Raw genomic sequence first — 13,595 nt, 5'->3', positions numbered from 1 at the left:
TAGTGTATATTTATATATAAATATACATAAGTAACTAAAAATAAATACGTAAATCAAAACTACATCAAAAAAAAAACGTCAGAAAACTACATTTCCCAACAGCCCGCACCGGCTGGTTTCACAGTGAAGGAAATAAAATGGCGGACTAGGATGGGATGGGCCTCTTATTGTGTTCTTAATAGAAAAAAATGTTTCAGGCTTTTATATCGCCTTTAAGAGGCCGCTGAGGATCCTTTAAGGAGCTTTAGGAGATCAGGAATTTGGATTTTACTTTACCGGCCCGTTTCTGATCCCAGAAGGTGAGTAATTTGTTGTGTCGGGGGTAGACTGGATGTTGCTAGCCCAGCTAGGCTCGCTGCTAACCGAGTATATAACTGGAGGCGAGCGGTGGAGCGGCTACAGGCGCTGCAGCTCCGCTGGGTAAAGCGGGGGAGCAGTGCGGTACTCTAATTATTAGGCGAGGCGGGTTTGTGTTGGCTGTCTGGACACAGCGTCCTGTTTGCTGTAGAAATATTCAGGTATAGTTGTTTTTTTAGTGGTGGTTTAACGTAGGTTATAATAACACGGTTTGGTAGCTAGCTTAGCTTAGCACGGTTAGCCAGCGGGTTCGCAGCAGTAGCGGAGGATATTCCGCTTGTTAGCCGGGGTTAGCTACAGTCTGGACAGCTGGCCTGTACTTGTATCCTCCTTTAACAACAAGCTAGTTAGGTTAGCTTTCTAACTGCTGTGCTTGAGGTTTAGACTTGTGGAGTAGCTAGAAAGTAGTTAGAACCAGGGGTAACCCAGGTCCAGAAAGTAAAAATCCATCCCAGCTGAGTCGCCCAGGCAGCAAAGTCAGCTAAGGTTTGTGTTGTTACCCCTACTCAAGCTCCAGTAGTGCCTTAAATAGGTAACTTAAGTAGTTCCATTAGTAAATGTTAAGAGGAACTGTTTATGGTAGACACCAAAAAGAACACAAAATATAATTTCCAGTGGAGAATTCCAGCTGACCTTATTTACCTTAGATTAAGCTAGCTGTTGTTCCCTGACCTAACACTCAACTTGGGAAAGGGGTCTCTTTAAGCCCTGAAAATAAAAACATACATCTCTGAGAAAAATGAGACTACTTAACATGATGAGTTTCTTTTATTTTACTAAATTGAAAACCTCTGGAATAACACAAGTCATCAAACCAAGCTGAACTGCTTGAATTTCTGCACCAGGAGTGGCAAAAAGCAGCTCATAAGACTGGTGGAGGAGAGAAATGCATTGAATCTGAGATTAAAAACATCAAATATTAATTTCTGAACTCTTAAAACTTTATGGATATTAACTCGTTTTCTTTGCAATATTTGAGATCTGAAAGCTCTGCATCGTTCTTGTTATTTCAGCCATTTCTCATTTTCTGCAAATAAGTGCTTTTACATGACAATATTTTTATTTGGAATTTGGAAGAAATGTCGTCCGTAGTTATTAAATAAAACAACAATGTTCGTTTTACTCAAACATATATCTATAAATAGCTAAATCAAGAGAAACTAATTCAGAAATTGAAGTGGTCTCTTATTATTTTTTTTTTTCAAGAGCTGTATTTATCTTGCTTCACATCTCAATCTTCTGTGGCAGAATCCTAAGATTTAACCTACACCTACGTGATTTCTCTCACTTTTCCTAAACTTGTCTCTGGTGAGGGATATGGACTTTTATTCCGCTGTCTTTAGATGGGCACAGAGAAAGAGTTTGATTAAAGTAAATCAGGCCTCCTCCAAACTAAGTATAGTTAGTAGTTTATTTCACAGCTAAGGGGCCTTAACATCTGGGACAGAGACAGAATAGATAGATACAAAATGTGTGTTTCTGTGTGTGTGGTTTGTCAAGGAAGTCAAGTCACTCCATAGTTATGGCCGGTGAGATTCATGCAGGTTCCTTTGTTTACTCTCTCGCATCACAGCTTAAAGAACATTCAGATGAAGTGGAAGAAGAAGAGGAGGAGTCTGAAGAAGCCAGAAGGACGACTGGCCTAAGGTGTTGCCAAGGAAACAGAGCGACCACAGATGATGAGCCGAGAGAACTGGTAAATGTAAAATGGCCAAGAAATCAATCTGTCAAAGGATGGGTGATCTCTGTTCCTCCTCCTGCTTAATGTGGACCATCTGCCTGTAGTTTAGTGAGGATTGGAGATAGCCCTGAATTGACCCCATGGCATTGTTTGTGTGTTGTGTTGCGCAGGAGGCTTCTGCTGCTACTTCCTGTGACACTACATTCCTTATGCCTCAGCAGTGCACGGAATTTCATTTTACCGACAGGTAGGTTTCAGCAGCATGAGAAAAGTTGTGTGGTTAAAGGAGAACTCTGTTGTGAAATTAACTTTGGGTGTAGTAAAACATGATAGAAAACTAACCTTTGTTGAATTGCCCACCTCTTTCTCATGCAGCTTTCATAAATTCAGCAATTTTAGTCCAGTTGTCCAAACACCCTTTAGGCTAGGGGGTATGGGGCATATTCTTGCCCCTGCAGATACATCGCTTTTTACACCGTTATCCAGAGCACATAATGTTGCAGGCACATCTTCATCTTCTCATCTGTTATGCTTCTGTCAACATTACGTGCTTGTGACCCTACTGATCATGACTCCCTTAAGATGGCAGAGCCCAGAGATGTAGGTTATGCTACAGGTTGTAAACAGGGTTTTTTAATAAACTTCTCATGCACTTTTTAAGTTCTTAATACCTCGTTTTAAATATCAGGGCTTTCTGGATTCTACCAATAAGGTGTGGAACTATTTGAGCCTGGATAACGGTGAAAAAACGCAATGTATCTGCAGGGGCAAGAATATGCCTCGTATCACCCAGTCTTAATGGTGTTCGGACAAATAAAATAAAATTGCTGGATTTCAGAAAGCTGTGGGCTATTCAACAAAGATTAGTACTCTTTATCATGTCTTACTACACCCAAAGTCAATTTTACACCAGAGTTCTCCTTTATGATATGGTCAATCTGCAGCATTTACATTTACATTTCCATGTGGCTTGTTCATCCTGTATGCTGGTGTATAAACTAGGGGTGTGCCATATCGTATCTTCTGCAATAATATCGCCAAAATCTTTTTCATGTTGTTAACAATACTATACCCTAAAATATTGTGCCATATCACCCAACCTTAAATATCACATCAGGGTCAGACATTATCATATCTGTTCTTAGCAAAAACAATTCACACTGTTCTCATTTCACATTTATATATTTACTAGAGATGGATATATGGAGATATTTGGAGTGCATTATTAGACTTTCTTAATCATTGACCTCTGTTACAATCTAATAAATTTCTTGTATTTTTTTAATGTCTCAGTTAGGGGTGTGCCATAAGATATAATTTGCAATAATAACATTTAAATTTCTTTTGTTGCAGTAGTGTATTTTCAATATATATATATTTTTTAATTTAGTGTTTTGTCACATTGCCAAGATATATCATTATCACAAAAATACCATGAGATATTGTGATATTATTTTAGGGACAAATCATCCACCCCTAGTATAAACAAAACTTTATCTTTAATAACAATCTAAAATTTTCATGAAAAATTTTACACTGTACATTTCTAAACATTTTTGTTGATACTGTCAGCATTTACTGACAACTCCTAACAGCTGGATGTTTAATTAAATCCATTCAGTCCATTTTAAACGGTCAAACTTTGAAAATAAGAAATGTCGTGTTCTTTCTCAGTGACTTTAATGTGGAGCTTACAGCAGAGGTGAAAGGAGAAGAGGCTTCATCACTGGCTTCGTTGGTGCCTGTTGCCACTCGTTTCAAAGTCAGAAACAAAGGCGAGTACATGTTTCTCTGTATGATTTATGTCTAGGGTCCAGTACTTCGTTTGGGTTGGTTGTGCTGCTTGAATGCTTTAAAGATTCAACTAGGTAACATTGATTTTCTTTTTTTGCTGTTCTTTAGGATACAAGTCTGCCACATCGTCTTTTCACCAGTCCTTTACCAAACCAGAGAAGAATTTTACAGACTGCCTTTTCCCCCCTGTCCCTTTCCCCAAGTTGACTGCAGCACAAATGCCCAAGCCATCCTCTCTCTGCACCTCTCAGAGGGAAACAGAGACTGCTAAAAGCCCTCTCCCATCTTCCCCTTCCACATCTCCCTCATCCCCCTCCTCTGTTCCCTCCTCCCCCACCTCCTCTCCCTCCTCCTTTTCTCCCAGAGGTAGAGAAACATCTTTTCGTGAGGATGAGGATGATGGCCATGTTGGAGTTGGTATGGTCAACAAAGTAGCAGGAGATGGAGTGTCGTCGACTTCGTCATCTGTGGCTCCATCTTCGCTCACTGTACCTCCCTCATCATCTCTGAAACCGTTGCGTCATGTCTCCACACCCCCCCATCTGCATGGCAATGACCAGAGGGAGAGTACGGAGATGGAGATCTATGACCCCTTTCACCCCACAGATGGGGAGGGAGAAAAAGGTATGGATCAAGATGAGGAGGAGGAAGGAGATAAATATGACCCCTTTGAACCCACTGGCTCACCAGCTTCAGAGAAAGAGGAAGAGGATGAAGAGAGAGAGTTGGAGATAGAGGAAGAAGGAAGTACAGTGAGTAGCCTACCTTGTGAGTTGAAGGGAGATCAAGGGGTTGACCTGGAGGCAGCTGCTGAGACAGCCGGTCCCCCACCAGACTCAACAGAAACCCTAATTCCACTTCCTGAGGATGAGGATGAAGAGCAGGACATGCCCACACAGTTGGACAGGAACACACCCATAAGTGAGAGAGAGAAAAGTGTGAGACAGAGGAGGGACGATGATTCTGAGCATGACTCTGAGATAGAAGAAGGAGAGATTGTGGGTGCTAATGAGCGAAGTAGGGAAAGGGAAATGGAGAGAAGAAGGGAGGTGCTGCTTTCATCACCCGGAAGTCCTTCGTTCCTGCAAGGAGGAGGCCTCAAACCCGAGAGGATCTTGCGGGTGCTGGATGGTGAAGGTTTCGTGTCTGTTCGAGCTGAGGGAGAATGGGAAAGGGAACCAGTGCCCCCAGTAGGCATGGGCGACTTGAGGAGAAAACTTACAAGCAGACGAAAAGAGAGGTTCAGATCGTGCCCTTCTTCTGCCTCTGTATCGCCCCATCCTCCCTCTGCCTTACCTTTACCCCCTCCCTCCCCTGCTGCCGCCCAGCCCCAGACTGTGGAAAAGTCAAGGAGTCGCAAATCCTCAAAGAGCTCCAAAGAACGGGAGAGGCGAAAACGGAAAGGGAGCAAAGGAGAAGAGAAGGAGAAGCGGAAAAAGAGAAAGGAGGCTAAAGCTGAAGGGAACGAAGAAAGCAAGGACCGGGATTGTGAGAGGAGAAGTAGAAGAGCTGGAAAAGAGAAGGACAAAGACAGGAGGAGAAGCAGCAGGAGTGACAGTCGGAAAAGGAAGAGCAGACGTCAAAGCACCCCAGAACCTTCCTCCCGCACCCACTCCCAAAATGCATCCCGGCATGTGCACAGCCGCAGGTCCTTGTCCAGTCCTTCGGACGGTCACCACCGAGGGAGGGAGCGGGATAGGGACAGGGACAGAGAAAGAGAGAAGGAGAGAGATAGAGATAGAGACAGAGAACGAGAAAGAGACCGTTACAGGGACAGGAGAAGAGAGAAAGATTCCAGGAGGAAAGACGAAAGAAAGAGAGATCGGGATGAAGAAAGCCGGAGGTCAAGTAGCCGAGATAGGGGGAATGTAAAAAGGAGGAGAGAAAGCAGCGAGAGAAGAGACCGGGAGAAGGACAGGGAACGAGAACGAGAAAGAGAGCGTGAGAGGAGAAGAGATGGCAGACCTGTCGTACCCCCATCTATTCAGGATCTGAACGGATCAGATCTTTTTGCTATTAAACGCACCATTACTGTTACCTCTACACCCACTACCACAGTCCCCAGTTCTCCAGCTCACGGCCAAGACCGGCGGCGGAGTCCTGGGCAAAGCTCAGACAAACCTCGGAAGCGTAAACGGAAACGGAGGAGACGCTCTGGTGACGAAAGGGTGGATGAGGAGTGCAGGGACAGGTCTCGCCCCTCTTCTTTAACCCCTCCCCGATACCACAGCTACGAATCGGACCGCCTCTCTGACCATCCGGAGCCAGACATGCTGTCTCTGGATGGAGAGGCACTGGACTCTGATTACCCTTCACTGGAAGATTCTCCTCTGCTCCCCCCTCCACCTGAACCTCCACTCCCTAGCCCTAAACCCAAATCCACAGCCCCTAAAAGCAGCCGGAGGCATGATAAGAAGAAATCCAGATCCAACAAAAAAACAGGCCAGTCTGAGTCCTCCACTTCTTCCTCTTCTCACAGACCCAAAACAAAAGGCAAAGGCCTCCTGCCCCCACTTTCCCCACCTCTGTCTGCTTCTTCTGGCAACACTGCATCCCTTCCACCTGCCACGTCCTCATCAACTGGCAAAAGACGCAAGGTGGGGAAGGAGAAAGGGGGCAAAAAGGAGTCAGGTCGTTCCGGCAGGTCCAAGAAGATGGGCGGAAGCAGCAGAAAGGCTAAGCTGCAGTCTAAAGTGTCTGTGCTGGTGCGGGAGGGTGTTAGTAGCACCACAGGGAACTCTGGTAAACTAGGCATTGACCTTCTAGGGCCTAGTGGAGTTAGTGGGGCTGCAGGACCTTCTGTGGTGGGTGGGTCCATAGCTGTGGTCTTCCGTCGGGACAATGAGAGTAGATCGCCATTCCTAAAACCTTGCTCAGAACCCCTGTCCTTGCCTGGCAAAGCTAATAAACAGCGCAATACTCTTGCACCTCTTTCTTCAACCAGCCCAGTAGGGCTCAAGTCAAAGAAAGCAAAGCCAAGCTCTACCACCTCCACATCATCATCTGCATCCTCACCCACGTCGTCATCAGCAGCCAAGCGTAGGCGGAGGCCAGGAAAGAAGCCCCGGGAAAAAGGCTTGGCGTTGGACGGACCTGATGCTAACAGTGCTAACAGTAGCACTTTGGGAACCGGTTGGGCTGGGCCATCAGCTGATATTCAGCCTTTGGGAGGAGTTGGCCCTAAACAATCCAGTCCTCCCTCTGCTCTTCCTGGACCCACACCATCATCCTCGTCTTCATCTTCCTCTTCTTCATCTACCAGCATCCTCCCTCCATCGTCCTCACCCCCCCACACTCCTCCACTTTCTTTACCACCCTCTCGAGACACTAGGGAATCTTCTCCAGATTCTCAAACTGTAGATAGCAGTTGCAAGACGCCAGAACCTTCGTTCCTTTCAGAGGAGTGCCCGGCTCAGTCCCAGTCCTCAATCCTCGTGCCCTCAAAGTCTCCCCCGAGCCCTCCGCAGTCCAGGAGTGATGGCATATGCCAGTCTGCCTCCAAGCCTCTACCATTGGATGATCAGAAGACATCGCCACCATGCTCCACTTCTTCGTCCTTGGCGGCTGCCTCACTCTCTCATTCCATTCCTCCTCTGGCTGCAGATCCCTCCTCATCCTCCTCATCATCAGTGTCTTCATCATCTGTCTCTAAGCCCCCACCTCCACCACCGCCGCCCCCTACAGCTCCACCTTTGCCCTGGAGCTTGCAGGCAGGAGTCGACTGCACAGCTGGAGGCGTTTTAGCATGTGAGCCTTTTATTCTTTTATTTACTCCAAAAATACAGTCTAGGGAAAGGTTCTCATCCTAAACTTCAGTCCTGGAAGGGCACGGTGTCTCTTTATGCTCTGGCACATCCAGTTTGACTTTAGGTAATTGAATCAAAGGTACTGAAAGCAGGTGTTCAGTGCCTACAAATTAGTTAAAACCGAAAAGTGCGAAAACCTTCCAGGACCTCATATTGAGAATTGTTTTTCTGTGCTGACATACTAACCTGGTTATTAAGCTCTTCTTAAAATGAATTAGAACTTGGTAAAAAAAAAAAAATCTCTACAGGGTGCATTTAGACAGAGACCCTGCACTTAAGGATCTCATAAAGCTGACTGAGAAAATTTAAGGAGTGTCTAAACCTGTAAACTGTAAACCTGTGCGATAACCTGGTAAGAATATTCTTAGTACGTGACAAATTTAAATGTACTAAGAATATTCTTACCAGGTTATCGCACAGGTTTACAGTTTACAGGTTTAGACACTCCTTAAATTTTCTCAGTCAGCTTTATGAGATCCTTAAGTGCAGGGACCCTAAAATTTTATGATGTAACTGGCTCTGATCAGGAAAGGAAGAGCAAGAATTTCCTCTGTTGCACAGTATAAATCCATCAGAGTGACCAACCTCAGACCGCAAGTTAACAGCATCCCAGAGTATTTTAGTTTTTGTTTAACACTTTTAAGTTACTACATGATTCCTTATGTGTTACTTCATATTCTGAATGACCTCAGTACTAAATTACAATGTAGGAGGAAAAAAAATTTAAACATTGAATAAGACGGTGTGTACAAACTTTTGACTGCTACTGTACATGTATGCTTTTCATCCGGGGCCTGATGTCAGGTGCGCTCCACCCTCAAGTGTCAATCATTCTCACCTCTTTGGTTAAACAAGTTTCTTTTAGCCATGCAACTCAAAAGTTAAGACAATTTACTCTTTCTCTATACCTTAATTATTTAAGTCTTCTGATGCATAGTTTTAATATTAAGCATAATATTATACTCTGCTGTCCTTTGGAAACACATTTTTCAGTAAGATGTTAACATGTTTAACCAAAGAGGTGGAAACAGTATTGAAAGCTAGAATGGACGAAAATGGAGATGTTTTACATTTGACAGCATTTATTTACAGGATGTGTTTTAATGCCTTACGTTTTTTTTAGAGTGAGGATATCTGATCTTATCTGCAAGACCTGTTTTTGTTTCACTCAAAACACCTAATATTCTTTGTTTAATCACATTTTTAGACGAGTTGAAATGAAAACCTGGAGCCAAACATTATTAAGACTAACCTCTGGTGTAGAAAGTCAATTAATACAATTATTAAATCTTAAAATAAGAAAAAAAATACTTCTAACATTTGAATTACTAACTTGAAATCTGTTCTGCAGTGACGGCCCTCCTGTTTAAAATGGAAGAGGCCAATATTGCCAGCCGAGCCAAAGCGCAGGAGTTCATTCAGGCCACAAGTCAGGTGAGATCTGTGTACTTTTACAGCCCTTCTTTCTGTTTGTTTTTCTCGGTCTGCTTGTCTTCAAGCTAATTTGTTATATAAGATTAATTCTCAAAATTGTATTTTTTGCTGGTTTTTCGAAACAGATACTCTCTCAGGCTAACCAGAACCAGTCGCAGACACATCCTTCATCATCCTCCTCCTCCTCTTCTTCCACACAGGTCCCCCCTCCTCCATCACACGCCCCACCTCCAGGCCCGACTCCAGCACAGTTTATTCTACATGGCTCGCTTCCTTTGGTCGGCTGCACGAAAACGCCACCTTCTCACTTACACCCTGGACTTTCACTGGGTGGTGGATGTGCTCAGACTCCACCCCCTCCAATGCCTACAGGGCTGTCCATGACAACAGGGGGTGTGCATGAGACAAGCTGGGACAGTGAGAGTAAAGACCCTGATAAGGTATTGCCTCCCTTCATTTGTGTTTCTGCTAAATTCTTTGCTGCAATTTGCGTATTTCAAGTTTTAAACCACAATCTTTTGTACCCTCAGTACTTGAAGAAGCTGCACACCCAGGAGAGGGCAGTAGAGGAAGTGAAGTTGGCCATTAAGCCCTACTACCAACGCAAAGACATCAACAAAGATGAGTACAAAGACATCCTGAGGAAAGCTGTGCACAAGGTAAACACAGATTCTCTTAACAAAGATCTTACATAGATGTGAGTTAATCCAGCCCTGCCCATTGTTTGCATTCCGGTGAGAACTTTGAGAGTAAAATTAATCTGTGTATTCATAGAGCACCTGGTGCTGTAAATGCTGGGATAAGGACGTTTATGCACACAAATATAAAAAAATAATTGATTGTGACAGTGTTTATAAAGGATTTATAGACCAGGATTACTATAGTTATAGTGGTAAATTTCTTTATTTTCTCATTTTTAAATTAGAATATTGTGATGTGCTAAATTATTGAGTTATGGAGGAAACTAAAAACTTTAATGAAGGAAATATACCCTTATAGTATTTTTTTTTTGTTCCCCTCTCTCCCCATATTCCACATTAGAATGTGTGAGTGAGTGAGTGAGTGACAGAGAGAGAGGCAGATCTGAGAGAGAGAGAGAGAGACAGATCTGAGACAGAGAGACAGATCTGAGACAGAGAGACAGATCAGAGAGAGAGAGAGACAGATCTGAGAGAGAGACAGATCTGAGAGAGAGAGAGAGAGAGAGAGAGAGATTTGAGAGAGAGAGACAGATCTGAGAGAGAGAGAGAGACAGATCTGAGAGAGAGAGGGAGAGACAGATCTGAGAGACAGACAGAGAGAGAGACAGATCTGAGAGAGAGAGAGAGACAGATCTGAGAGAGACAGGTCTGAGAGAGAGAGAGACAGAGACAGATCTGAGAGAGAGAGAGAGAGACAGATCTGAGAGAGAGAGAGAGACACAGTTCTGAGAGAGAGACACAGATCTGAGAGAGAGAGAGAGATCTGAGAGAGAGAGAGAGATCTGAGAGAGAGAGAGAGATCTGAGAGAGAGAGAGAGATCTGAGAGAGAGAGCGAGAGAGACAGATTTGAGAGAGAGAGAGACAGATTTGAGAGAGAGACAGATTTGAGAGAGAGACAGATTTGAGAGAGAGACAGATTTGAGAGAGAGAGACAGATCTGAGAGAGAGAGAGAGAGAGAGAGAGAGAGAGAGAGAGAGAGAGAGAGACAGATCTGAGAGACAGAGAGAGAGAGAGACAGATCTGAGAGAGAGAGAGAGAGAGACAGATCTGAGAGAGAGAGAGAGATCTGAGAGAGAGAGAGACAGATCTGAGAGACAGAGAGAGAGAGACAGATCTGAGAGAGAGAGAGACAGATCTGAGAGACAGAGACAGACAGACAGACATACAGAGAGAGAGAGACAGATCTGAGAGAGAGAGAGAGATCTGAGAGAGAGAGAGAGAGAGAGACAGATCTGAGAGACAGATCTGAGAGAGAGACACAGAGAACTTCTGCACAGATATGCTGTGTCCAGAGTCTGGAGAAAAATAAAGACTGGATTAAAGTAGCTGGTGGCTCAATAGGTAGCTTGCTGGATTAGCCTTGGTGCTAACAGGAAATGCTGATAAACAGCATGCGACAGCTCAAGCGGCCACAAGCACTTTCACAACAGACCAACTTGGGTGACATGAGGGACTTGTCACTGCCAGTGTGAGCACAGCATAGGCTTTCTCAATGCATGTGTGCAGCAGTCCATATTGAACTTGTGGAGTAACATTGTAATGGTACAGTTTTGATAAATCAGTGATCCAAATCTTTTTCACCTAATTCCGATCCTTTTGAAAATGATGTGATAAGCCCCGATTTCTTGTCACGTGATCGGGGGACATTTGAGTAAATAACAAATAGAAGCACGTGGAGTTGAGTGGCTCACCTACAATTGTGTTCTATTTATATTTTTCAGATATGTCACAGCAGGACAGGTGAGATCAACCCGGTGAAGGTGAGCAACCTGGTAAAACTCTACGTCCAGAGGTACAAGTATTTCCGGAAGCACGGACGCAAAATGGACGACGAGGAGAAGGAAGAGCGCGAGTCTGCCTCCCTGCACTCGTCCGTGTGATTGGACATGAACTGCTTTAATGCTTTATTCTGAATGGACAAGTATTTGAGGACCCTCCCTCTATCTTGCACGTGACTGGGCCCCCGTCAAAGCAACCGAGCGAGAGTTGTTCCCTGTGTGCTGACATTGTGTAAACGTGTACTCTACTCCCCTCCCTCTGTCTGTCTTTCGTCTCGCAATACAGATGTATGATTAAATGATTAAGTGTGACTCAGAGTATGGTTAAAATAACATAGAACCCCCAATACAAACTTAGTATGAAGAGATAAAGAACACATCACTGTCTTTCTTCTTTTATTCTGCACACTAACATTTACACTGATGTACACTGAGTTACATGCATTATTATTCAAGTAGTTGTGTAAACCGCAGGTCCTGATTAGGGCTGGGTATTGTTGTAAAAAAAAAAATTCGATACTGATATAGTACTTTGAATTTGATACCAAAACGTAATTTTTTTTTTAAATGCATCTAAAACAAAAAGCAATAATTATTCTCACACAACGTATTTATTTAACAACCGACACGAGTGATCTTATTCTCATTGTGTCACCTTGAGAGGCATAACATCATAGTACAGGCTCCATCTTTTTAAATTTTGTTGGAACAAAGAAAGAGTGAGCATGTTTGTGACACTTTATGAAGAACAAAAACAGCATTACTTTTGCCGAACTATAAATCTTTTTCTCTAAGCATGCTGCTGGATGCAGTTTTTAAGAGTTCTTTTTAAGAAATATCAGCATTTGATTGGCAAAATTAAATGAAATTTATATTGTTGGTTACTTAATGATTAATTCATTTAATTGCTGGTATTTTCCTGTATTTTGAGAGGGAGCAGTAATAGTAGTATGATGTGGTTTACATCTGACAGACTGTTTTTCTGTATTATAATATCATATGAGAGAGAGGGAGCGAGAGAGTGAGCACCAAAGAGATTTCAGCATAGCCGTGTTGGGGCGACAATTTTAAAGATCTGCGTTTTTCGCTGTATTTGCCGTGTTTCATGTAAAGTATCGAAAATAGGCACCACATTTTTTAAAACCTTACGATACTCCATAGTACCGAGTACCACAGTAAAGATTTTTTTTATATCTAGCCCTAGTTCTGATTTCTTAGATCAGAGTAAGATCTAAAATCTGATTTAGAAATATGATAAAGAGCTGGAGTTTAGCTCAATAATCAAATTCCTCAGCGCATGTGTCTCTTTACTGGAGTATTCTTGGGTTTCTCAGTCGGTGCATGTGTGAAGACAGACCATAAACAAGCCGAATTTAACACAGAACCCACAAGATGGCGACAAAACGCTGTCAAAGCGAAACAGAAACTGGAGGATTCAAATAATCTTTATCTTTCAGCAACTGTTTCTGGCACAGTTTTTGGCTGGTTGCAAAACAAAAATCTGATTTTTGCTCATTGTCTGATTACCTAATTTCAGTAAAAAGGTTGATCGAATAATGACAAACGGATGTTCTGCAGTAATCAGATTATGAAGTGCCTGTAAAAACATACTTATTGTTGAGATGCTTAATGGGGGTGCTTTCTTTCTTTCAGCAGTGCAACATCAGATTTCCCAGTGTTAATGTATATAGGTTTGAGAATACAGCAATCAGCCCTAACTGTAACTACTTTTGATTAGGTCCTCATTGTGCCATCACAGAAAATCTGAGCATTTGAGGCATGGATTCCACAGGACACCAATCCGACACAAAGGCTTAAGCAGCAGATATTTAAGTTCCTGTAAGTTGTGAGGTGGGGCTTTCATGGATTTCATCCATGGGACTTATGACCATGTTTCTGGTTCACTAGTTGTCCTTTCATCAGGCACTTTTGGTACTCCACAAGACCTGCCTAATCATTGGAGATGCTCTGACCCAGTCATCTAGCCATCATAGTTTGGTTCTGGTCCAAATGGTGCAGATTCTTCAGCTTGCCCATTTTTA

General features: G+C 43.3%; 1 protein-coding gene across 3 annotated transcripts; it reads left to right on the top strand.

Annotated features, from left to right (window-relative positions):
* Positions 1-117: 117 nt before the first annotated feature.
* scaf1 (SR-related CTD-associated factor 1) lies at positions 118-11,930 on the top strand. 3 transcript variants are annotated; one of them, XM_007251059.4, is made up of 9 exons: positions 118-299; positions 1,931-2,053; positions 2,209-2,285; positions 3,713-3,813; positions 3,941-7,579; positions 8,990-9,072; positions 9,273-9,512; positions 9,603-9,731; positions 11,497-11,930. In XM_007251059.4, the coding sequence occupies exons 3-9, from the start codon at positions 2,248-2,250 to the stop codon at positions 11,653-11,655; spliced, it is 4,389 nt and encodes a 1,462-aa protein (XP_007251121.3). In that variant the 5' UTR covers positions 118-299; positions 1,931-2,053; positions 2,209-2,247; the 3' UTR covers positions 11,656-11,930. The 3 variants fall into 3 exon arrangements, with proteins under 3 accessions (XP_007251121.3, XP_007251120.3, XP_022532758.2); XM_007251058.4 differs by having other exon boundaries at positions 9,198-9,512; XM_022677037.2 differs by lacking the exon at positions 118-299 and adding an exon at positions 408-518 and having other exon boundaries at positions 9,198-9,512.
* The last annotated feature ends 1,665 nt before the right edge of the window (positions 11,931-13,595 follow it).

This window comes from Astyanax mexicanus, chromosome 19, assembly GCF_023375975.1.
Source record: "Astyanax mexicanus isolate ESR-SI-001 chromosome 19, AstMex3_surface, whole genome shotgun sequence".
Lineage (NCBI taxonomy): Eukaryota > Metazoa > Chordata > Actinopteri > Characiformes > Acestrorhamphidae > Astyanax > Astyanax mexicanus.
The sequence above is the reverse complement of the archived record's forward strand: the minus strand, read 5'-3'. Positions and strand labels throughout refer to the sequence as shown.